Source organism: Mixophyes fleayi, chromosome 2 (assembly GCF_038048845.1).
Source record: "Mixophyes fleayi isolate aMixFle1 chromosome 2, aMixFle1.hap1, whole genome shotgun sequence".
NCBI lineage: Eukaryota > Metazoa > Chordata > Amphibia > Anura > Limnodynastidae > Mixophyes > Mixophyes fleayi.
Window position 1 is genome coordinate 160,035,089 of NC_134403.1, and position 27,290 is coordinate 160,062,378.

The following is a 27,290-nucleotide window of genomic DNA, read 5'->3' on the forward strand; positions in this document are numbered from 1 at the left end:
ATCACGGAGTCGACAATGAATGGACAACTAGACTTGAGTGCAAGCTGATCATTAAAGCTCAGCTTGGAGAGGACATCCGCAGAATTCCATTCACAATGAGACATCACCTATGATAGAGTTGGTCCTGATGATGCAGAGAGTATTCAGAGGAAAGCTCCTGACTAATGACGAAGTGACCATCAAGTATAAAGATGAAGGTATATTTTCTACATGCTGCATTCATTTTTCTTGTTAACACATACGTCTCCCTGCAACCTAACCCACAACCACTGTAATTGCTGCCTGTATAGAGATATTCAGTTATAGCTAGTTATTTGCTCAGCCAGTGGTAACATCTAAGATTTTATAGGCTTTGTGCTTGTTAGGAGTAAGTACACATATTTATTTTCATTTCTACATGCAGAAACTTAACAGCTGTTACATAACATCGGGGCCGGAGTAATCCGAGGTCTATCTGCGCTACAGCCCAGGGGCCTCGGGCATCTAGGGGGCCCTTGACAGAGCTCAGCAGCATTATTGATCAGGGCCCGATCAATGCTGCTGAGCTCTGTCACTGTTGTCCTTCCACGGCGCTCAGTAATCCCCATACTGAGGAGATCTCGTGAGAGTGTCACGAGATCTCCCCAGTAAGGAGCTTACAGTGCGCCGCAGAAGGACAACAATGAAGGAGGTGGGGCGGCTAACGGGGGGCCTCATAGGGGAATGGGGGCCTCCATTGCCTTAATCCGGCCCTGCTTACAATATTATAAAATTGACTGCATGTCAGAAACAAGAAGTTGTCCAAGTGTACTTGCGGCTAATGTATTGGTTGATTGTAAAGAGGCAAATTCCACTTTCAAATTGCATTATTTTAAATGTGATAATGTTTTCTCTAGTGTACATTTAGGAGCATATTTAGTGACTTCGTTGTCCATGATCATTTAAAGGCACAAGTCTGCCAGGTGATTCCATTATCTTTATAATGTGCGATAAAAGATGTAACTAATACATGTTCATAATTATATGGATGTCATTTTATCTTCATACATCACATATAAATTGATGTCTTTAAACATATACTGTGTGTTTTTAGCGTAAAATGTTACATGGTTTATTTTTATTTTTTTAACTCTGGCAATTTAATTAAACCATACTTAAAATAGTGCAATTAGCTGTGTTTACCCTCCATTTTAAATGGAACCAATACAAAAGATGATATGTAAGATCTCGCTTAGCCCAGGTACACCACCAGCATTGCAGTAGCATTTAACGTAAGTGAAAACACATGTCATGTGCATTTTGATACTAGCGTGTGGAGCTCTCTGTAGGCTTCCACAATGTATTTACCTTCAGTGTGTTGCATAAACCAGAAGTCTACCACAATGCTCACAAATGCTAGTGATAGATCTAAAATTCTGACCCAAGTATATCTGGAAGTGCTTCAATCAGCTGGAGAGAATTGACACAGACCAAGTTCTGTATACAAGGAATATTCTCTAGTTTATTGATACAAAGATACAAGTTTTTATAGCCTACTGAATAAATGAATCCTACGTCATATGCATACAATAGTCTGAGAAGCACTATTGATTAACTTTCTCACGTATTCTAGAGGTGTTTATTTTTCTCCCCATTCTAAGGACAGATGAGCCTATTGTTCTTATCTCAAGGGGAGCTGGGGGTATGCTATGTACAACATCAAGGGCACAGCTCCCATACTACCAGCTGGATATGAAGCCACTTATTGTTTTCATATCTGGTTACATTCTTCAGGTGTTGTCTGTCAGCTTAACTTCAAGGCCATAGGCCCACATATTGTAAGACTGCAAATCAGCAGAAAAATGAATCTCTTCTAGCAAATAATATTTCTATGCAAGTTACAATAAAATGGCTGAACAAAGGCCTTATGAGGCCTTAACAAAAAATCATATTTAACATTTCCCATCTTTTATTCAATTTTCGTCCCTTTCTCCTCCTACCTACCTAACCTATCTATAGAACCACATTCTTATGTTGATTTAAGCAGGTGCTTATACACATGTAGAAGGCCACATGCATAGTGTTGTTCCCCTTAGGAATCTGTCAACTCATCCCCCACTAATGATAAGCCTGTGATCCTCCCTGTCCTAACTTGATTTATGAGGAGATGCAATTTGGCAAAATGTCCATGTCTAGAAAAGATGGTTTCTTAGTAGGTAGTTAATGAGTCTATAGTAGTTCTGCAGGCCTTGCATGGTCTTCATTCAGTCTTTAGTAGTTTCTTGTTGCAAACTGTGCAGTTCTTTGGCTTTGCTAGTTCAAATAATTCATGACACTCAGTCTGGTCAGGTTTCAGCAGTAATTTCTGTGATCATCAGAGGTTCGGGATTTTCAGTGGTTCCCTTTTTGGAGAGACAACAATCAAGTGTCAGTAACTTCTTAATCAGCCATATATTTACTTTCATTATCACATATACGATCAACAGGATTGCAAAACCATTTGCTACTAATGCCAATATTCCCCATATTCAACATGAATCATTACTGACAACTTTACCAATGAGGTTATGTATCTGCACAAAGGCAGTTTGAGTTTACTCTACTATGAGTGCAAATTGTTGAGCACTGCTCATATGTTTCTCACAGTGGCATAGGCAATTTGTCACTTATCTGTCTGTTTCCTACTGGGTTAGGGAGGCCTTGATCCCTACTTCAGTCACAATTATTCTGGCAAGACATATCAATATCATAAGACAGTCATTTCTATTTATCAGAACAAGACTCCCCTGATTTGAAGACTTTGCAGTGTGATGCATGAATCCAGGTGTCCCTTTCCTGTTCTTTCACTGCCATGGGAGTCGTCAACAGGACTTGATAAGGACCCTTGTATCTGGGTTCAAGACTTCTCCTGACGTGCTTTCTCACGACCACTCAGCCCCCAGGTTGCAGTTTATGGGTACCTGTATCAAAATTAGGGTCTGGAATGGAGGAGAACATTTGACCATGTATTTCAGTTAGTTGTTTCTGTAATAAGGCAACATAGTTCAACAAATCTCTATATACATGCTGTAGTTGCTATGGAAAATAGCAGCCTGTTCTGTTTGCTGTGCCAAACAGTATCTCATGGTGTTAAACCAGTGTCTTTCCTAGCAGTGTTTCTTACTGAGTGCAGGTAAACATGAGATCCATGGCAGACCTGTTTCAGCCATTATTTTCTGCATTTTCAATTTCAGTGTACCATTAAGGCGCTCCATACATCCTGAACTTTGGGGTCTGTAGGGGGTGTGAAGGGAAGATATGATTCCCATGTCTTTTAATAGTTTCTGGAATCCTTGCCCCGTAAAGTGTATCCCTCTGTCACTTACAATGACTCCTGGTAGCCCATATCAGCAGATTACCTCATTTGCAATTTTCTTGGCTAATGCTTTAGCATTTGCTTTTCTATACAGCAATGTCTCCAGCCAGTGACTAAAGAAGTTGACACAGACTAGCACCGAGCATTTGGGAAGTTGTATAAAGTCTATCTGTATCCTCTAATAGGGATACTATGTCTGGGGTGTGCTTTTCCATGGAGTTGGGACAGACTTACCAGGGTTATTCTGTGCACAGACTAGGCATCCTGCCACTAACCACTGTGCTGCTTGGGCGAACCCTGGTACTATCCATAACCTGTTAGTGAGTACAACCTTAGCATCTTTTCCCAGATGCACTTTCTCGTCTGCTATATTGGCCATAATGGGATAAAGTACTTTTGGCAGACACAAACACTGACCTTTACCCCACTCTCCTTGCACTTCTAGTGCTCCATGCTTTGCCCAAGTCTTTTTCTTATTCTCTGTTGCTTGTCTTTCCATAAGTTGGAGTGTGGTCTGGTCAAACTTCGGGTCAGGGGGGTCACCATGTAAATAGACTCCCCTTGGGGTACTGGAACTATGGCAGCTTCTCGTGTGGCCTGGTCTACCAGTCTATTGCACTTAGCTTGGGGGGTAGTATCTCTGTGTGTGTCTTCACCTTCATCACTGTCTGGAGGACAGCTGGAATGCAGTGAACAGTGCCCTGGTATGTTCATCATATTGACTGGTTTTCTTGCTGAACCTGTAAGGTCCCTACTTTTTCATATATATGGCCATAATCATGTGCAATTACAAACGCATAACTTGAATCAGTGTAAATATTTACTCGGTAGAGTGTTGAATCACTATTTCTGTGTGTGTGGTTATAGCACACCCTGTATAAGGGACAGGATCTATGTAATAGTGTGAACTATCTACAAAAAGAGTGATGTCTGCATATGGTAATGGTTTATCTTTAATGTCAGATAAAACCAGAGATTCTTGTTTCATTAGTTCAATACAATCATGTTCAGAAAATGTTCAGAAAAATTTTGTTTGCATTTTTTCTTCCTGTTCAAGCTGGGATGGAATTCCCCCAAATCCCTATAGGAACCCCAATATATACAGGTACTTCTCCCATCTTTTGAAACTTGCTGCAATAAGGCAGCAGGATTCAACATTGTGCACTGCTTAAATGTAACGTTACTGGGAGTTAGCAGTGCTACTTCATAAGGATAGGCTTCAGTAAGGAGCATGTGGAATCCAAGGAAAAGGTTCTTGGTTTCTGAGTTCCACAAGGTTTACACTCATTAGATGGGGTGTACAGTACAGCGGTTAAGACAGATGTGGTAACTTTAATTTTTCTGGAAGAGAAACACTTAGCTTTAATACACTTGCTAATAAGCCACATCATCAGTTCTATTAGTGTATATAATAAGGATTAATAACAGTCCTTGAAGTACAACATGTATAAAACCTGATACCAATCCTCCTATACCCTTGAACCAATCGGCCAGGTACAGCAATGAAAATTATCCTTCTAGATAATCATCTCCAGTGTGCTCCTTTAAAAAAAATTTCATGTCTTAATTTTTGTAAGTGTTCATCAAACATTTTCTCTGGATCATCTGCGTCACTAGTTAAAAAGGTGCAACCCTGGGCTTCAATTTAAATATTTAGGGTCAGGTAGTCCAATATTAACCTATTGTCTTGTGTAAATGTAATAATGTGTTGGGCCACAATACTCACAAATACATTTCTGTATTGGGTGTAAACCCCTACAGTCATGGGTTGCTCTTTTCTTTATTTGGTTGGGTTAAACTTTCATATTAGAATTTTTCTAATTATGTATAATCTCTACATTACTATTGGCATGAGTCTGGTTCTTCCAAACCTGGCTTTCCTTTCTAGACTAGTACACATCTACAGCGTACAGCAAAGGAAAATAACGTGCAATCTATATTCCTCCTGCTAATATCAATGAACTCCACTCTCTGGTCTCCCTTGAACCTTTAAAAAACTTGTAAAATACATTTTACTCCGATTCCCCTTGTCTGAAAATCTTAAAATATATCTGTGAACATGAGAGGTTCTGGGGCCTCTTGTGCTTCCTTTTTTGTCTTCTAATTCTGGATTTCTTAGGGAAGGATAAAAAAGGAAAGAGAGGCAGAAAATACACAGTCCGCTCGGCAAGTGGTATGTCACTCATTTCACAATAGGAGGGAATGTCCATTGTGCTGTATATCTTCATATTTAGTAAATCTGGACGGTAACAAATGTTTTGTTTGTGCTTGGTTTCTGTCACAGCGTGCGATACCGTTAAGGTAACTGGGTGTCCTAGCACAATATCTATACTCTTTCCAAGCACTAAAGCAGAGTAGTATGCAAGTGACCTTAGCTTGCGACCATGTATTTGTGTCAGTACCCCTTGTACATTTGCACTGACTACATAACATAATAACATGAAAGGCTTGTCATAATCTGGCAAAGCCAGTGTTGGCGCTGAAGTTATTTCAGCTTAAAATTGGTTAAACATTTGGTTCTGCTCAGAGGAGAGTATAAATGGATTGCTATCACCCAGAAGTGCTAATGCAGGAGCACAGATAATGGCTCTTAAAGTCTTTAAATATTTTTAATTTCTGTACAAATATTGACTTCCCATCAATGCATTACCATACCCACTAAACAAAGAATTATTTACAGTATATGACGATTATAGCACAGTAAATAAGGGCAGTAAATGTCTTTACAACACGGATTGACTCAAAACTGTAATGAGGATACAAATAAAAACCTTTTGCTTTCTGCACATACAGAAAGACCATCTGGTTCATGCATTTGCTATGCGAATAGCACATAAACTCTAATATCTCTTTCCAAAACAAGGTAATCATTACTCAGCAGAGTCTACGTTATTTAAATCCTTCATTAGTTTGTTTGTTGTGGCTGTAAATCAAAACATATTGCAAACTTCTATTCATTGGAAGTTGGATCAATGCAATCTGGATTGCCTAATGGGTCTTTGCAGCTGGAGACCTGGGAATAAAAAAAATGTTTGCATAGATTAACATTTATTCACTAGGAATTACTGTAACATGCGTGTACACTGTTATCAGGTAACCAGTGAACAGCTGCTAAAAGCTTAACTGACGCTATGCGTTCCATGCCTTGAAAAAATTATTTCCTCAAAGGGGCAGTTCCTAATCTCACAAACAGGGAATGTCAAAGTGACGAGATCTGGGCAAGTGTTTAAAGCCACTCCTTTCTCATCATCTCTTACATTTCCGGGTCCAGAAACATTCAATCTGGAATCTTGGTTCCAAGTATTCAACCATTTTAAAAGCAGCACTGTCTCATAAATCAGAGTACTCTCGTTAGACACCACACATTGTGTCTGTAAATCACTCAACATTTTCTCAACAAAATCTCCCGTTACCAAATATTCACACATATTTCTCGATTCTGTGATTTCCAGGTTGAAAGTACAAATATATTCACTTAAGTCTTGCTCACAAACGTCATTTTATCTCGTAACATTTCTTTAAAGGCATAACAAACCCTCCTGATTTCTGAGAACCTTTATCAGCGCCATTTTAACACAGATTAAAAACAGCTTTTAATATCTGCATGTAAGCTCACTCCCACAATTCTCAACTTCATTAAAGAGAAAGCTATTTTTCTCAACTTTAGAAACAAAATTACTTTGTTTTAAATACAGAAACGGCTTGTTGGATCCCAGTCAGCTTTGTTCTGACACTAGTGATAATGTACATTATTTACAATCTTGTCCGTGCAATCGGACCAAACATTTTAAAACTTCTTTTGTATCTCTTTAAAAGCTTATCAATTAAGCAATGAATGTACAACTTTTTCAACCTTGAAACATGTCTCTTGTAAAAAACGGACAAGACAGACAAACATTGTGATTTAAACTAAATCACACATCTCCCTTACAGAGCACTAAGACAGAGAACAAACAGCGTGAATTATCACGGATCTCCCTCACGCAGTAAGACGGAGACAACTCACATACAGAGAAAGAAAACTTAACTGATATCTTCCAGCCTACTGCTGTGGAACTACAAGTCCCAGCATTAGACTAAATACAAGTTAGCTTCAACATGTTATCATCACTCAGCACTCGACATATTTTATCAATTTTACATACATTTTCAGATAACAAAAAAACAGAGTGTTTATCTCAACACACTGAAATCTTTTACACAGAATAAGGGGGAGGCACATTTCACTCATTCAGCTGTGCAGGATCAAACATACATTTATAATATACAACCTACTTGATTCATTATTCAGCTTCCGATGCATTTAGCATATCCAGATCTCTTAACTTTTCTGTGCCACCTCAAACAATCTCTTGGGGTTTGATCTCATTACCCCTTTGTTCTTGTCACATTACCATTTGCAACACCTTTGTTTCTTCATCCCCACATATCCATTCCTTCTTTGGCTATCCCCGCTTTCTTGAAAAATTCTCTGCAGACCTTCTACTCCCCCATTTCCTAAAGTCTTTGTGCATCATATCTATGAGGGAGCTGCTGTCATCTGTTTACTATCTATATTACCCATATTGACAGTATTCTGTTGAGTCCAAATCGGGACTCTTATCTAGTTTCTGTGGGTTGTCCTTGCAGTGGACGTCCTGTTCTGTGGACTCCTTGTACTAGATGTCCGTGCTAAATAGCTTCTTTGACAGTATCTGGGACGAAGGTCTTTCTCTCTTACACAATTTGGGCAGATTACAGAATCTCCCTTCTTTGATACATCTCTGGGGATGGTGTCTAAAATGTTCACTCAACGTTCAAAACAGTCCTGCTTCTTTGATCAATGTCTTATGTGACTTTTATGCTTTATACATCATACAATGTGTACAAACACATGCACTCAAAATTCACTCATCTTTCAAAAATCTAATCAACAATACAATTACAGTAAACAAATTGGGTTAATACTGTATTATATTAATCAGATGATACTTGAGACTCACAAATTCGCGTGTCAGGTGCCTCAGACAGACATGAGGTGACCCAGACTAGGAAGACCAACGAGTAGAAATCTACTGACCGCAGATGTTGGGGTTCAATGTGCTGGGAAACCTCCGTTGTCTGTCTTGTAGCCTGCTGGACAGCGAATCTCTGTGGCGACCTCCAAGTTGATAGATCTAAAATTCTGACCCAAGTCTGCCTGTGGTGTCAAGTATATCTGGAAGCGCTTCAATCAGCTGGAGAGAATTGACACAGACCAAGTTCTGTATACAAGGAATATTCTCTAGTTTGATACAAAGATACAAGTTTTTATAGCCTACTGAATAAATGAATCCTACGTCATATGCATACAATAGTCTGAGAAGCACTACTGATTAACTTTCTCACGTATTCTAGAGGTGTTTATTTTTCTCCCCATTCTAAGGACAGATGAGCCTATTGTTCTTATCTCAAGGGGAGCTGGGGGTATGCTATGTGCAACATCAAGGGCACAGCTCCCATACTACCAGCTGGATATGAAGCCACTTTATTGTTTTCATATCTGGTTACATTCTTCAGGTGTTGTCTGTCAGCTTAACTTCAAGGCCATAGGCCCACATATTGTAAGACTGCAAATCAGCAGAAAAATGAATAATCTCTTCTAGCAAATAATATTTCTATGCAAGTTACAATAAAATGGCTGAACAAATGCCTTATGAGTCCTTAACAAAAAATCATATTTAACACTAGTGACAGGTCTAGTGAATATGATTAACGCTAGCAATGTCATACTTGTTTTGCTAGCTATTTTTAAAAATGCTAGTAAAAGGCATATATTTAACGCCAGTGGATCTTAGGCCTAAAACATGTTACATGGAACAGTGTAAAACCATATGTAATTGAAAGTCTCAGGATCATAAAAGGCCAATTATTGTCCCCATCACATCAGTTTGAAGGGACTATTTTATTATTCTCAGTGGCAATGACTTGCTCACTTTCCCCTGTGCTGCCGTGAGAATTCCTGTTACCCCTAATTTGCTGATAGTGCGGTCTATTGATTAGGTAGTAAAGTGAAACAAACCAGAAAGGGTTACAAAGTGTAAGCTAGCCATTGTACAAATCATACAGTAAGGCACCCAGCGCTAAAGAGTTACCTCCTAGTATCTAAGGATTTGGTGTTTAAGGTATACCTGTGTGTCTTTGGGCTAAGACATGAAGGTATTACAGATTTTGAATGAGGTCCGGTGACTAACAGACTACTGTTTGGCATCATGTGCTGTCACCTCACTACACACCAACAAGGATTAGTGGGTATTGAACATTTCTTGACACAAGATGTTACAGTAAAGGAACCTCAGATTAATTTCATCCTAAGGGGTATTGAGTGGAAGAGATATATAATGAAGTGAGGAGTCATTGAGTACATTTCTGCTTTACATCAACAACAGCCCCAATAACCTCACTTTCACATCAAACTATGGTCATAGAAGAATTGAGTTCTTGGATCTGGAGATCTTCATTAACGAAGGAAATAGCTGCATCCTGGCCAATAACCATCATCAAGATTGGCTAACAAACATTCTAGCAGGCCAATTCAAAAGGAAAGGCTAAGACATTACTGCTCAAAACCAATTCCCGACAAGAAAATATGACCATAGCAAAGTAATCCAAGCATTTGAGGAGGTACACAAAGTAGAGACATTATTTATAAGAACAAAAATACGCAAGCACAAGACCACGTCTATTTCACCGCGCAGAAACACCTCCAAAAGACTTCCAGAGGATTGTGAAAGAACACTGGCATATCTGAACAAAGGAAGACTACCTAAGCTAGATTTTACCCCCACTGATGGTATATAGAACAGCCCCTGACATTAAAAGTAATTTGACAGCTGACTATTAAGCCTTACAACAAACCCTATTAAGAACCAGACCATGAACACCAACTTGCTGAAAGATAAATCTAGAAAAGCTGTGTTTTACCCATGCGAACAGTGCAACTGCTTAACTTTGAAGCAAAGCAGCACAAAACCCACCACATAATTCAAATCTAAAATAAAGAACACAACCTATAAAGTGAAATATTTCCTCACATGTGACAGAGAATGTGCCCTATGTCTGATATGATATGCACGTGGGCAATAGTATGTTGGATGAACCAAAAGGAAATTAAAAACAAGGGTTGCGGAAGATCTCAGAAATATCCAAAAGGGTTTTGAACAGCACAACCTTTCTCAACACTTCAAAAAATATACCATACCAGTGATTTTCATGCCATCTCCAAAGTTAAGAGACTGGAGGGGAGGTAATTGTACAAACACAATACACAAAGAGGCAAAATGGATATTGGAACTGAAAACCTTGACACCAAATTGACTCAATCGGCACACTTTTCTGATATCCCCCATCTTGTTCATACAACCACTGAATTGTAATAGGGATTTAGATAATCTCCATCTATATTTCAAATGTGACATACATAAGATTTATCATAAACATTTAGTGAGAATTATCACACTATTTAACCATAACAGGCAATATTACATTACGTTTTTACTATTATTCCATATACTACTATGTTACAATTGTGGTTACTCTAGCCACCTTTTTCTACAATTTGTAACTTTAATTAAAAGGACCACATAATTGATTTTGTAAAAATTATACCTAAAAATGTATACCCAATATAACATATCTAACACCCATCAATAATTGGTGTTCCAACACTAAAACTAAACGATCAGAATAGACACAGGCAATTTGTTAATGTCTACTGATTAGTAGTATTTCATTTATTCTTCACCATTGTCCAGCACACACGCATGCCCATGTACTGTAATGTTGCACAGTATTATCATAGATTAGGTGATATTAGCCTTCTACATTACTCTTAAACAGTATGCGTTTCAAGAACACGGACTATTATCGTGGTAGGTGTAACTTGCTTCGATTTAATCCCTTTCCTCAATGCTCCCTTTCCATATTAGATGTTAGTTTTAACATGTCAACATTAGGATTTTTCTGTAATATCCAATTCTGCCTCTCTGACACCTGACACTTTGTTCGATTCAATGCAAATTACAGCTTTTATCAACCAGGTTGTATTAATCTGATCGCTAGTCCTACTTAAGAAACGGATCACACATTCACAGATTAAAAATTCCTTGAGGAAGTCGCTAGTTGCGATGAAACGCATTAGTAACTAAACGAGCTACATAACACTCAGAAGACCCACAACATAGGATCACTGAAACTGTATTTCATATCGAGACTAAAGAAGAATGGATTGATTACTTGAGAATTGTCCCACTTTGGAGTCATTGACGTTATACACGGAAACGCTCACCTCAGTCATACCTGCAGTATGATCAGGCCAGCACTTTAATACATTATCTGAAGCGACATTCATTCAACTTTGGTAACCTTGGCTGTCCTGCCACAATTTTTTTTTTTTGTTTTATTTATTTTTGTTGATATTTTGTACTTTCGTTTAATATCATTTAATTTTTGATTTTCTTAGTTTTGACTTTTTCCGTTTTCGTTGATTTTTTTTTTTTTTTTTATGTACGTTTTTTTTTTTCATTTTTGCTGGGAACGTTCCTGTACCACCAGTGTTTTGTTTCATTTTTTTTTTTTGCCTTGGATAGTACTTATTTTCTATCTTTTTTTTTCTTTATCTAATTTTGCGTGATCAATTATTGAGAACTTCAACTGGCTTTCAACTACAAATAACACAGCACTGGATACCTTGTAAAGACTGAGGAACAGTAAGTGAAACATTTGGATGAAGACAATTGTTAATGCTGAATGGATAATTCCTGTTTTTCAAGACAAACCTCTTCGAACCAAGACAAACCTTTTTTTTTTTTTTTTGGAATTACTTTCTCTTTCCCCCTTTTCCATTTGGTAACAAATTTGTATTTTCTGAAGTGATGGAATTGATTAGAAGTGTATTTTAACCTCTTAATCTACAAACTAAGTTTATTTGATATAATAAGTGTATTAGTGGATAGTGTGTTAGGCAGAAATAAATCTGCATTATCCGCATGACTGCATACATCTGCTGATTGTGCCTTAACCCCAGGACACACACTGTGCTGGGTGCCTTGCTGTGACTAGTTTATTTATAAGGTGTGATACCTTACACCACAGCTGCTTCTATTGACAGTGTGGTTTCAAGCGCTGGAACATATTTATTCTTTTTTTACTTAGCCATTGTACAAAACTCTTGTAGTGACCATGGGCCAGGTCACACAGCAATTTCAGATAATTAAACTTGAAGAAAAGCTTTATAACTTGCATTAAATTGCAAATAATGTGAAAGTATAGCACCAGTTTTATTTTACATGACTGTCCTTTTTAAGCAAATCCTATTTTGCCATGGAAATACAAGTCTATATGCAGCGCTATATACATTATGAAATCATTTCCTTTTCCAGGGGTATTTGCTTTTACTTATTCTTTGTAATAAAATAGCCAATTGACCTACCACAAACTCTTGTCCATACAAGCATCTTCCTGCAAGGCTGCAGTCTTCCAATCATAATGCTGACTAGTAAACCATGGGTAAAATACTGCAGGTTGGGGAGCCATTTATCCAAATGCTGTTCTCAATGTGTTCTCCACATAAACAACAGTGACATTTGCATTTCCTGCTGCTTTACACTGAAAGCCCAGCTCGTTGTTGGGTAATGTACCTCCTAAAAGGACCATTCTGTTTTTATCCCTGAAACAAATGGTAGTAAGGCTGCTTCTGATGTGATAAATTATTATCAGTATCACGGAGAGTATGAAATAAAGCTTAGTTCAGGTGAATTTACATACACGACAATATGAATGGCATGCCATGCTCTAAGTTACACCTGTATTAAATTTGTATAGACTACACTGGAAAGTAGCATGCATCTGTATCCCCATTGTTCCAATGTACATGGTTTTATGCCTTACATCGTCTCAACATATCTGAGGTATGGTTGATTGAACCCTGATAGTAGGATGTTTTGAAAAGAAATGCATGTTGGTGTGAGTACCATAGTTTTGGAGGTGAGGTAGTGTAATAGGAATATTGAGGCATGACAATATATGTGACTTTCCTCCAATAGTTCAAAAACATACTGGTAGGTGAATCCGTAGTGTGATGCACTGTTTAGTATGTAAGCTCCATGGGGCTAGGGACTCGTGTGAATGATTACATATTCTCTGTACACCACTGCATAATGACTGGCGCTGTATAAATAGCTGATGATGATTGGACACTTTTTTTTTTTTTTTTTTTTTTTTCTTCCCTTAATGCCAGTACCTGCCTGTTCAATATGATCATAATTGTTTACATAGTGACAGGTACAGGTTAGTGACGGTAAAAATGTTAACTATGCAGTGTCTTGCAGGCTAAAACAGGATTAGTCCCATGCAAGGCATTATTTTTTGGTAATGCAAAGCAAATATTCACTTATCTGTTAACATTTGGCCTCAGTGAACACGATTCCATTAAAGTCTGGGGAATTTGTCTCTTTCAGCTGAGCAGTTATTATTTTTGGACAACAATCCCATATAAATCTGTCCCTAGTGTAGCTAATATGGAGCCCCCTACTGTTTTCTGAAGCTGGAAACTGATTTCAGTGCCGATATCACAGCGCAGGAGGACTGAATTGCAGGCAGAGTAGTGGTGGAAATTATTAGACACACACACTGGACCACTGCTCTGTCTCTCTCTGTTTATTATTTTACTAGGATTTATCTAGGAGGCCATTGTAACTTTTGTTCTGTTCCTTTGGAAGTAGCGTGTGTCTGGAATTGGCTGTTGGACTATATTCCCTAGATCCAGGTGTCTCCTCAGTCCTGGAATTTTCCCCTTCACTATGGGTGTACACATCTTTTTACCTCCTCATCCATATTGGTATTTTTACATTATTCATTATTTTATGTTATCTGGCCAGACAATTCAGTGACTTTTTGTTTTATGTATATCTGATTTTTATGCCCTTGCCATACGTTTGAATGATGCATATTGTATGAAATTGTACAGTCATGGGCAAAAGTTTTGAGAATGACACACGTATTGGTTTTCACAAAGTTTACTGCTTCAGTGTATTTAGACCCCTTTGTCAGATGTTGCTATGGTATACTGCAGTAAAATTACAAGCATTTCATAAGTGTCAAAGGCTTTTATTGACAATTACATTAAGTTTTTGCAAAGAGTCAATATTTGCAGTGTTGACCCTTCTTTTTGAAGACCCATGCATTCGCTCTGGCATATTGTCAATCAACTTCTGGGCCACATACTGACTGATGGCCGCCCATTCTTGTCTAATCAATGCTTTGAGTTTGTCAGAATTTGTGGGTTTTTGTTTGTTCGCCCACCTCTTGAGGATTGACCACAAGTTCTCAATGGGATTAAGGTCTGGGGAGTATCCTGGCCATGGACCCAAAATTCTGATGTTTTGATCCCAGAGCTACTTGGTTATCACTTTTGCCTTATGGCAAGGTGCTCCATCATTCTGGAAAAGGCATTGTTCATCACCAAATTGTTCTTGGATGGTTGGTTGAGAGAAGTTGCTCTTGGAGGATGTTTTAGTACCATTCTTTATTCATGGCTGTGTTCTTGGGCAAAATTGTGAGTGAGCCCACTCCTTTGGCTGAGAAGCAACCCCACGCATGAATGGTCTCAGGATGTTTTACTGTTGGCATGACACAGGACTGATGGTAGCGCTCACCTTTCCTTCTCCAGACAAGCATTTTTCCAGATGCCCCAAACAATCTGAAAGGGGATTCATCAGAGAAAATGACTTTACCCCAGTCCTCAGCAGTCCAATCCCTGTACCTTTTTCAGAATATCAGTCTGTCCCTGATGTTTTTCCTGGAGAGAAGTTGCTTCTTTGCTGGCCTTCTTGACACCTTGCCATCCTCCAAAAGTATTTCTTACTATGCGTGCAGATGCACTCACAACTGCCTGCTGCCATTCCTGAGCAAGCTCTGCACTGGTGGTGCCACGATCCCGCAGCTGAATCAAATTTAGAACACTGTCCTAGCTCTTGCTGGATGTTCTTGGTCACCCTGAATCCTTCTTCACATCTATTGAACCTATCTTCTTGAAATTCTTGATCCGATGGTTGATTTAGGTACAATCTTGCTAGCAGCAGTATCCTTGCCTGTGAAGCCCTTTTTGTGCAAAGCAATGATGACTGTACGTGCTTCCTTGCAGGTGACCATGGTTAACGGAGGAAGAACAATGATTTCAAGCACCACCCTTCTTTTAAAGCTTCCTGTCTGTTATTCTAACTTAATCAGCATGATAGAGTGATATCCAGCCTTGTCCTCGTCAACTCACCTGTGTTATTGAGAGACTCGGTGACCTGATGTCAGCTGATCCTTTTGTGGCAGGGCTTAAATGCAGTGGAAATGTTGTTTTTGGGATAAAGGTCATTGTCATAGCAAAGAGAGACTTTGAAGTTAATTGCAATTCATCTAATCATTTTTCATGACATTCTGGAGTATATGCAAATTGCCATCATAAAAACTGAGGCAGCAGACGTTGTGATAAATAATATTTGTGTCATTCTCAAAACTTTTGCCAATGACTTTATTTATGGTTAATGGCCCTTTAAAAAAGTACTACAAACTAATAGTGAAGATGAGCTCATGTGTATTAGGAATGGATAGGACAGCACTGGGCTGTAAGATGTAGAACATGCAGAATTCCTGGAGAAGGTAGTGTAGTAAATGTATGTAGTTCTATCCCAGCATCTTATGTATCAATGTAAGGCATTATGTAACCTTATTTGCACACAAGAATATTGCTTTGTTCCCTTTTCTTCAAGCCTGACTGGTATGTTTTCAGTCTTAATTTATGTTTAAACATTGTCAGCAAATATATTGGGCTAGCCAACATTTAATGGTTTGCCACATCATCATACAGCGTGGAAATGTAGACGGTGGAAATAACAAATATTGCCACATGGTGGTGCTAGCAGGATGTGCTCTTATAAGCACTGCATTGTCTAGAGCAGTGGTTCCCAAACTTCCTCAGTTCGAGGCACCCTTAGGGTCACCATAATTTTTCCAAGGCACCCCTAAGCCAAAATAATTACCAGGTAGTCCCGTTTTTAAGTAGTTTGGTCAAAATGACGTAAGATGTATTTAGACCCCCTTCACCATCACATTGTGCCCCATTCCTCATATTACTGCGCCCCTTCACCATATCACTCTGTATCCCCTTCTTTGCCATCACACACACTGTGTCCCACTCTTTGCCATCTCACACAGTGTCCCCCTCTTTGCCAGCTCACTGTGTCCCCCTCCCCTCCTTCAGCATCTCTCTCTGTGTCCCCCTCCCCTCCTTCAGCATCTCTCTCTGTGTCCCCCTCCTCTCCTTCAGCATCTCTCTCTGTGTCCCCCTCCTCTCTTTCAGCATCCCTCTGTGTCCCCCTCCTCTCTTTCAGCATCCCTCTGTGTCCCCCTCCTCTCTTTCAGCGTCCCTCTGTGTCCCCCTCCTCTCTTTCAGCATCCCTCTGTGTCCCCCTTTTCTCCTTCAGCGTCTGTGTCCCCCTTTTCTCCTTCAGCGTCTGTGTCCCCCTTTTCTCCTTCAGCGTCTGTGTCCCCCTTTTCTCCTTCAGCGTCTGTGGCCCCCTTTTCTCCTTCAGCGTCTGTGGCCCCCTTTTCTCCTTCAGCGTCTGTGGCCCCCTTTTCTCCTTCAGCGGCTGTCTGTGGCCCCCTTTTCTCCTTCAGCGGCTGTCTGTGGCCCCCTTTTCTCCTTCAGCGGCTCTCTGTGGCCCCCTTTTCTCCTTCAGCGGCTCTCTGTGGCCCCCTTTTCTCCTTCAGCGGCTCTCTGTGGCCCCCTTTTCTCCTTCAGCGGCTCTCTGTGGCCCCCTTTTCTCCTTCAGCGGCTCTCTGTGGCCCCCTCTTCTCCTTCAGCGGCTCTCTGTGGCCCCCTCTTCTCCTTCAGCGGCTCTCTGTGGCCCCCTCTTCTCCTTCAGCGGCTCTCTGTGGCCCCCTTTTCTCCTTCAGCGGCTCTCTGTGGCCCCCTTTTCTCCTTCAGCGGCTCTCTGTGGCCCCCTTTTCTCCTTCAGCGGCTCTCTGTGGCCCCCTCTTCTCCTTCAGCGGCTCTCTGTGGCCCCCTCTTCTCCTTCAGCGGCTCTCTGTGGCCCCCTCTTCTCCTTCAGCGGCTCTCTGTGGCCCCCTCTTCTCCTTCAGCGGCTCTCTGTGGCCCCCTTTTCTCCTTCAGCGTCTCTCTGTGTCCCTCTTTACTTACCTTCTTCCTCATTTTCTGCTGTCTTCTTTTCCAATGTCTTCTCTCTGCTGCTGCTCCTCACTGACACTGTCGGACATGACGACGTCACGCCCGGCTGTCAGTAAGAAGTTGAGAACAGCGAGGAGGATCCGGCGCTGGATGAGTAAGTTTTTTTTTTTTTTTTTTCCCCCAATGGTGATCGCGGCACCCCTGTGACAGCGCCGCGGCACCCCAGGGAGCCGCGGCGCACAGTTTGGGAAACGCTGGTCTAGAGTGTTTCATGCACACTTCACCTGTTTTTAGGAATGGTGGTAATCTTATTCCTGATGCTGGAAACCCCAACCAGACTCACCGACAGCTTCAATGTGAATCCTCGGCAGCCCGATGTAAACACGACTGTTTACTATACTGACTTGGAGTGTGATGTATAACCAGCCCGGCAGCACAGAATGACGTTGATGTGCACACAAACACTGACTTTTCTATGGTTAAGGGGATGGCTATAGAATAGCTTAAGGCTACATTATGTAAGCCTTGCTAAAAAACACTGTAGAGGCGGCTCCCTTTTCAGTTGCCCCCTTAAGCGTAGTAAGATTACCCCCCCCCCCCCAAAAAAAAAACAAAAAAAAAAAAAGATTTATTGGTTCGGATGTCTTTAGTTTTATGTAGTATCACGGAAGCTTGGCTAAATGATAGTGACCGTAGCACTGTCAATTAGCCACGATGTTTGGATGAACATCGTGAACATCGCAAATATCCCTTTGCATCGCTTTGGTGGGGCGCAGGGAAATCCGCCATGTTGCTGTACCGTGGAGAGCATTCGTGTCCGTTCTGCAGGCACTCTGTGCATAGTTGAATATGCCCCTATTGCTTGTTACATGCTGCCACTTGAAGATTATTGCCCTGAAAATACTCTGCACTCGTGCCTGTAAAATGTGGCCATGTTCCAATTTCTTATATCCATTAAAAGTGATTGATATAATGCGGTCGAACGGTTTCCACTTTGCATTACTCTGATTTATATTAACTTTTTTTTTTCTCTCTTTTGCAGATGGAGACCTCATAACTATATTTGACAGCTCTGACTTATCATTTGCTATACAATGCAGTAGGATATTGAAACTGACTCTATTTGGTATGTATTGTCCCTTTGCCAAAATCCTTCTTTACATGTATGTAAAGGTTTTCTGAATGTTTTAAATTGACACTGTGCACAAGCCTTTTTTTTTTTTTCTTAGTTTCACTAACTCCATCACATTGGTTCATGAAGTGTCAAGGCGGACGGTCATATGGGGGTGGCGGGAGGCCGGTCAGTAATGTGCATTGTGCAAATGTTGATCATGGGTGACAAAATGTGAAACCTGGGTATAGACCTAAAAACCTAAATACCTTCCTTTTAAAACAAATCAAATCAAGAGATTAAGGGGCGTATTCATTTGTCAGCGTTAACGCTGCAAAACGAGCGCTCGACAAATCTTACCGTTAATACGGTAATTACTCGCGGAATTTCAGCTCGCAGCTCCCTGAAATTCCGCGAGTAAACTACCGTATTAACGGTTTTCGCGTGCAATATTACCGTAAACGGTAATATTTTTCGAGCGCTCGTTTTGCAGCGTTAACGCTGACAATTGAATACGCCCCTAAGACACCTATTTATGAAGCCCTAAACCATGCGGGAACTGCTTTCTCTATGTGGATCTCCTGCATTACGCAAATTACTGCATTAACTGCAGCCCCTGTAATAGTTAATGGGGACTGGTCTGGGCAATTTTATCAAGTTCTAAACTTTTCGGAACTTGTCCACAATAGCTGAATATGGCGTTAGGTATTGAATCCTATGAAGGGAGCACTGCGGTAGGGAAATCTTCCCTCACTGCAGATTTCCTGCTCTCCCCTCTGGTGTACTATTGAAAAATGTCTCTGTGCAGGTCACGCATGCCCAAAGCCGCAGTTTTAAGGTAAGGAAGTCATCGCCGGGACAGCCTCCTATTGGACGCGCTGTCTTCGGTTGATTTTTTTTAAAAAAAATAAAAAATTCTGATGATGGTAATAAAATCATAATACTCATTGATTTTCAGTCTGAATGGGTGTACCAGCCAATGATTCACAACTAATTGGCCAGATCAAACATTTAGTCTTGCTAGGAGACTCATGCATGCATTCATGCAGCACTGGTACACCGTTCAATTAGCTTATGAATTGTGTCCATTGGATGAAATTCTCAGGAGCTGTTTTCTATTTATTTTTTTTATGTGTAGAGAAACTCGCCACTGTTCCCACTAACTGCTACTTCACTGCTATAATCTAAAGTAAACAAGTGGTCTTATTCTAATTGTTTTACTGCACTCCTTAAGTGAGTGCTTGCTTCAGGGAAACAGACACTGAAAATGTGGGTGTTGACATAAGGAGCGATGACATGTAAAGTACATCTACCAGTAACCAGTCGCTTTTATTTAAATGTTCCCTCAGCTGTTGGAAAGCTATAGTTACTGGTGTGTTCAACGCTAAAAACTATTTTCTTTTCCTTTATGTTCATAGTGTCTCTTTTGCCGTTTCCAATCTAGAATCCTCCCTATCACTCGTCCTGTCAGGTGTTTTTTCGTTTTTTCCTTGCGTCCTTTCGGTTATCAAGTATGAGGGATTGTGATATGTATTGACTGTCTTTACAAATGCAGTATTTTGATGTGCCAAGTTAATGCCAAGAGCTACCACTAGATGGCAGTAGAGTCACATTATCTAGAACTGATTAGACATATTATATTGTTCCTGCATATAAATAGGAGAGCATTGAATGAAATATCTAGAATGTGGCCTCTTCATGGAATGCTGTCAGAAGCCGTTGCTATAGCAGCTCTGTTTTAATTCCCTTTAGGCTATTGGGAAATATCATAGAAACCATATGTAGCATTCTCTGCTTAATCCAACTAATTACATAGATCCATCTAGTTGATGATCAATTTAACTTAGGAGGCTTTACAATGTCTCTTCGATGTGTTTGAAGGTTTAAATTAATTAGTTTGGTTTACGTAGTATTCATTGCCCCTTCCATGCAATATATTTAAAGAACATTCACATTTTTCAACAAGTGGAGTCCTTCTAAAATTTTCCCCGCCCCCCCAGAGGGATCCACATATAGTTGAGCGCTTGGCTCTCTGCAGGTATAGCAATGATTTGATGAGCTGTGAGACCTGCCTTTACACACAGGTGTCCTGGCTCCCTTGTAGTATGTGATATATTATAGTGCTTGTCTCAAATGTAATATGCTATTTTTACTGGGCTTCCCATTTCTGGAACAGTCTTCTCGAGTTGCTAAAATTGACTACCTTTCTGATCTTTCAAAAGTTGTCTTTATATAAGCATGTTTGGAATTATAATGGTAATCGCCCCAGACGAGATGAGTATTTTTTCCTGCTAAAATACTTTATTTAGCTCATTATAAAGAAAAGCAGACAGCTCCATGGTTTGGTGAGTCTGCCATCCCATCATATTGTAACTATACCTATAGGAGGCAAGAGTTGGTCTGTATGCAGATCTCACTGGTAATATTGGCATTTCTTTTAATAGAGCTTTATACAAGAGCTATAGGTAGCGTGTAATTCACTGTTTTGCCTGCCATAGTGAGCAGCATAATGTAGTCTGCCACCCAGCTTCATGTAATGGTGGGACTTCTTGATATAGGGTCCCACCTTTTTGCTGAATGAAGGGGGCATGTGGATTTTGTTTTTTTTAGGGGGGGGGGGGGGGGTTGTGAAGCAGTTATTCAAAAGAAGGCAACCTGTTTTTTGGTTTGTCTCAGTTGTTTAGAACTTGTTCTTGTTTTAATGTATGCTTGCTTTTATTGCATTCTTTTTAGACATATCTGTCAATAAGGTATTGTGTTATAAACACTAGTTGCCTTGTTCTGTTTCCACTTGAGTACTTGGCAGTGCTGTTCTCAGATCTGCTTTGGGTAGAAATGGAAGGTTATTTTGAGCTCTTCAACAGCCAAATTGTATTGTGCACATATACCCTTGTGGGCTTTAAACAGGTCACATTACTTTTCTACTGCTGAGTGGAAAATATTAGTGCCATAGGTAAGAGGTAGATCTCTGTGCATCTAATAAAATGTACTGAATAAGTCTGTCTGACAAACAAGTTTTAAATTGTGGATTTTCTTGCAGTGCATTTTTTTCAGATTGCCTCAATGGTTTCTGCTCCATATCAGTTGTTTGGTCTTGGCACCAAGTTTAATTATATCATCCAGATGCCTCTGCAGAGAAACTCATACATACACACATACTGACTTTTATTTGTTTTTGCTAACATCTGAATATCCCTGTTATGTCAAACATTGTGATCACAGAATATGCTTTGTTCTTTTTTTTTTTTTTTTTTTATTATTAAAAAAAAACATTGAAATATTTGTTCTAAAATGTCACTATAGTGTCTACCTATCACATTTGTTCTCCATAGCTTTACCTGGGATATTTGTTAGTGTAGGACTAAATTGCCCTTCAGATTCAGTGCATTACTGTTTATGAAATCGGGATGATCTTTTAAGACTGAATGTAGTACAGCATCCACTAAGAGAATATCCCAGTGTATTATGTATGTTTGGCAGAACAAACAAAAATTGTGATACTAATTTTCTTCCTTGAATTGCAGAATAAAAAAAAAATGTTTACTTATTTGTATTTAGCTCTTAAGAATATAGTATTCTTTATGTCTACTGATCACTACTATGTGTTTATCATCTACCTTTTTAAAGTCAGTGTTAGTAAGTATGTGGTTTGTAATAACTTCAACTAAAACAGTCAAGTCCCAAAAAACAATATGTTCAGAATTGGCCATATGGGTGAATGTAAGGCTAAAAGTGGTTTAATATATGCAATTAATAAATTTAAGGTTATGCTTCCCCTCTCCATTTGTAGATCATCAATATATATTTCTATATGATCATAGATGGCTGGAAGAGAGTATTATCAACTCCAATATTGACAATAACCTTTCCCAGGCCTTCAAGTTCACATGGATGGAAAAGCAATATTGATGCTTAAAGATTAAGTGGTAATTTTGTGGACATTTTATCCTGGATATACTGAGCTCTCCCAAATATAAATGATTGATAAGCTTTATGAAGATGACGACAACTTTTAAACATGTAATTGAACATGATTACCTTGTTAACATAATATTACGTGTTAAATGTTCCAGTGTGCCCGATTATCCATCCACGAGTGCAGTTCTTATTGTACCTTTTTATAGCATTGCTTTTATAGCATTCTGTTATTTAATTTTTAGCAAATATTGTTAGGGCTGCATTTAATCTTTATATTTTGCAGTAATAATAAAAATGTTCCATTGTTTACAGTTAATGGACAGCCACGGCCTCTAGAATCCAGCCAGGTGAAGTACTTGCGCCGGGAGTTGATAGAACTGCGTAACAAAGTCAATCGTCTGCTGGATTGTTTAGAGCCACCTGCAGAACCTGGGATCCCAAGCAACGTGCAGGACACTGGTAATTGCAGTATTTCACCGCATGTGTCTATCTGCTTTTCCCGACACATCTAGGTGCTCAGGTGCTTTTGTTGCTTTCATAAAACAGAAACCGTGGAAGGTCGGGAAGAGAAACCTGCGGCTCCAGACTCCTCTGTTAAGCCATCTAACCAAGTTATGGCTGCCAGCATGTCTGCTTTTGATCCCCTGAAGAATCCAGATGAAATCAACAAAAATGTCATGTCGTCTTTTGGACTAACAGAGGATCAAGTTACTGGTGCGTTCTGTAAAGACTGAGTGGGTGAAATGTAATGTATACTCTTAACATGCTTAAGAAGTATCACCAGTAGCCTATGCACTGTTTTTTTCCCTCTTATATAATATATAGATGGGCACCTGTTGCCTGTCACTTTTTGTTTTTAGTTAAATCAAAGTCTGAAGGCGGCATATAGGAGCTCAACTTCTAACTGCTTTAGCTTTGTATGCAGATAGCTTCCAGTGAAAACATTTAGTGGTGTAGAAAACTAAACTAGAAGCTATATTTCCATATAAACCAAAATGATCCATTCTTTTACCATGTTACCTTAACGTCTAGCGTTTTGAAGTGATAAGGGACAGATGTGATATAAATATTAACATATAGTAACCGTTCAGGAAGGAAGCAAAACTCAGAGAAGAATCCTATTTAAACAGGAAGATTTCTAGAACAAGATGACAGAAGGATTAAAAAAATCCAAAAAACACAGGGCAAACATTATTTAACTTAAACTACTAGATTGGCCAATTCTGCTGATGGCTATATTTGTATACGTTAATGGTTCAAATGTGTAGCGTGTCATTTGGAGTTTCTATACAATGTAATATCAGTAAATGTTGCTATAGGGCAGCATAACATCCTATAGCAGTGGTGGATAGTATGTAGTTGTTCATGGTTCCCACAAATAGAACACAGATTCTGTTAAAGAACTGTGGTTACTCCATAACATTAGAATCGCTAGTAAAAGGACCTGAGGACAGGAAATGACTTGGGTTAGGAGAGCTGTGTGTTACCCCTTTGAAGACTACATGTGGCCATCTGGCTGCCAGAGTTCTGTCTTAGACTTGCTCGTCGTTTAGCGGTGGATGACCCTTCCAGTTTCACTTAATTTGCTGTCACAACCTATTATAAGTTTATTGCAAAGCTGTATATATCTGGACATTGTAATTATTGAGCTAGCACTTGGTGATTATAACCACTGCCTTGCTGGAACTTTGAAACCTGGTGATGACAGTTGATAATGGTTGGGGAGGAGAATGGGTGATCAGGAAGTGATGGACAGCAGCATTTCCGTGTGTCCGCAGCAAGTAGGGTGATGTAAGCCTGCTTTAACTGTTTGCTGTCCTTCGTGACAATTGCTGTATGTGGTTGAAAATAAAAACTGTATGTTGAGAAACTATTTTTCCTGTTCCCAGGGCCTCCAAGCGCCCCTGTAGAGGAACGTTCCAGCACCCCGGATAGTATTGCCTCCTCATCTTCGGCTCATCCTCCAGGGGTCCAACCTCAGCAACAGCCATACCCAGGAGCTCAGCAGCCAGGTCAGATTGAAGGTTAGATCATCTATTGTACTTGCACACTTTTCTCTCTTCCTCCAAAATTGTGTAAGCATACCCTTTTTTTTTTTTTTTTTTTTTGGTCTGTGTAGATTGAGTACAATTTGTAAATATTCATCTGCAGAATTTATTATGGATCTTCTGTGGAAAAATGGTACTGGCATTCAATTTGCGCAAGCACTTTAAAAAGCCAGGATGTAATAAACTATTCTTCTAGAGAATACGCGGACATTTTAAAACATGACTTTTGTATGTTGTAGAAACCATGTACTATATTTTTTTTGTTGTTGGAACACGCCTGTCTTCGTGTCTCAGGAGAGACTGTCTTCTGATTAACTGGAATAACAAAGAACATTCAGTATTTAACACACTGTTTTGGGTCTTGGGTTAACGTTACGCACTGTTGCTCTTAGGTCTGTTAAAGTGAAGTGTTTTTTTTAAACCGCTTTCAGAGAAATCTTTGAGCAATATTGTTCGAGATAATCCTGTCGCATGCAGTGCAACAGACAGGATGAAACCTTGGCTCTGCTTTGTGTTGCAAGCACTAATGTGATTGATCCTTCTTGCTGCTACCATGTATTTGTTTATGTGGGTAGCATGCCAATGTATTCTGCTCTAGTGTGGTACATTTCAAAGTAAACTAATATGAGGCTGTCCTGGCTAAGTGCTAATTTGTTCTCTAATCACATATGCACCCTTAATATATTTAGGCCAAAGGGGATTGCTGAAGACTGTTGACCAAAGCTTTTAAACACAATACTTTATTCAAGTGCTGGTATCAATCCCTAAATGGTTTTTTGTTTGTTTGTTTGTTTTGTTTTTTTTTTTTTTTTCAATCTCCCTTCCTTTTTCATTTTTCATCTATTATAGTTTTCATTTTTGTCAGTATACTGTTGTAACATTTTGTACCTAACATTATAAAGCACTTCTGTTCCAGCACGCTAAACGCTGCAAATTCTTTTAATGAGAATGTTCTTTGTTTTATACAATGGTATGCATAAGCCATCTTTGCGGTCTCCTTTAAAATTATATGATCCCTCCTGAATACAAGTTTACTTAAATATACTTTCGCTTATATATTAAGCTAATTGATTTCAACATATACAGTATATTATGCTTGTGGAAAATCTTCTATTTTTTTTTATTTGTTTTTAGGCCAGATGTATCAACAGTATCCACAACAGCCTGGATATCCATCAGCTCAAGGTCAGCCCCAGCCTCAAGCTCAGCCCCAACAGCAGTATGGCATGCCGTATCCTGGTAAGAGACAATGCAATAACACTGAGAATACGAGTCTTTGGAGGAGGTTTTGTGAGTCTGCCAGGAGCAATGAAAGTACATTTTTAATGCTAAGTAACGTAACTTGTAAATCTAGAGAAGACCGTTAACCATCTCTTTACATATTCCGTAACAGTCTGTTTTGTTTCCCTGTCTTCTAGGTTACAATCCGCAAGCACCCCAAGCAGCAGCTCAGCAGTTTCCAGGTTACAGTCAGCAGGCTGCACAAGCTCCTGCCTCTGGGTTCCAAGGCCAGCCACAGCAACTACCTTCACAAGCTTCTCAGCAGTACCCGGCTGGTTCCTACCCACAACAGACTTACACTACACAAGCCTCCCAGCCTGCCGGCTATAACGTCCCCCCTGCTTCCCAACCTGGAATGGCACAAAGCCAGCCAGGGAGCTATCAGCCTAGGGCAGGATTTACCCCTCCACCTGGTAGCACTGTAACTCCCCCTCCAAGTGGGCCTAACCCATATGCCCGTAATCGCCATCCATTTGGTCAGGGGTACGCCCAACCAGGACCTGGATACCGATAAATACACTATCATTAACAAGGCTGCTAGATATTTCTCCATCCCAACAGACTCCAATGTTATGCTTACAATTAATGATACTTCAGACAGCAAGTGAAAAGCAGTCTTTGCTTTTTAATGTTGTATAACTGGAGGAAGAGACCAAATGATGATTTCTTGCTTTGATTGTATCTGCTCTCTAGATGAAATTATAAGTCCAAAAACCAATGAAGTGTTTGACACTATAGCCAGCCTTGTCCCACAACTGAACATATGCTAATTGAAACCTGACTTATTTGGCTTGTTTTTAATGATCTGATGTGCACAATTAGATCTGTCAAGTACAAAGTAGGTATTCTGTACAAATTCTAACAGTCATTTTGAAACCTAATAAAATGTTAAACTCATTTAATTATTGTGTGAATTTGTTCTTTACATGACTAGATCACAAACAGAATTGCAAAAAAAATTAAAAAAAATCTACACGGAGTGTCAGGAGAGATGATAATAAGCCTTGGGAAATAAGGGTACACATTCAAATATGACTGGTCTATATGCAAACCAAACTCTACAATAAGTTTTAGTACCGGCTTTATAGAAGTTGGGCTCATCCCTGCAACTTTAGTAATCTGTAAATACTTTACATTACACAAATAGAAGGGGGAAAATAGGGGTTGGTGTGCCTTGATTATTGGGTTATTTCCTGAGCAACAATGAGAAATTGAATGCGATGGAACAGATTGTGAACAAAGCGTCTTACAGCTGTGCAACACAAATTTCGGTACCATTGCAGATAAAAATATAATAAAACAGTAAAACATAATAAAAATAATGCAGCCCCACTAAGTAGTGACTTAAATTTACTATATGTTCTTGGAGGTCTTATTTTTCCCACCTAATCTCTGTTGCCTAAGCACACACTGAAACAAACATAG

At 39.6% G+C, this 27,290-nt stretch overlaps 1 protein-coding gene and 1 long non-coding RNA gene across 2 annotated transcripts; one reads left to right on the plus strand and one right to left on the minus strand.

Moving 5' to 3' along the window:
* Positions 1-26,762, plus strand: TFG (trafficking from ER to golgi regulator). Its single transcript, XM_075194878.1, is given in 9 exon segments — positions 1-37; positions 40-87; positions 90-197; positions 18,550-18,633; positions 22,849-22,995; positions 23,083-23,250; positions 24,426-24,560; positions 25,719-25,823; positions 26,003-26,762. Coding segments are annotated over 9 exon segments (1,194 nt in total). The 5' UTR covers positions 1-15; the 3' UTR covers positions 26,380-26,762.
* Positions 1,454-9,012, minus strand: LOC142138300 (uncharacterized). The gene is made up of 2 exons (XR_012688005.1): positions 8,296-9,012; positions 1,454-2,936 (listed from the first exon to the last, which is right to left on the minus strand). It is a non-coding gene; the product is annotated as an uncharacterized LOC142138300 (long non-coding RNA).
* Positions 26,763-27,290: the final 528 nt, after the last annotated feature.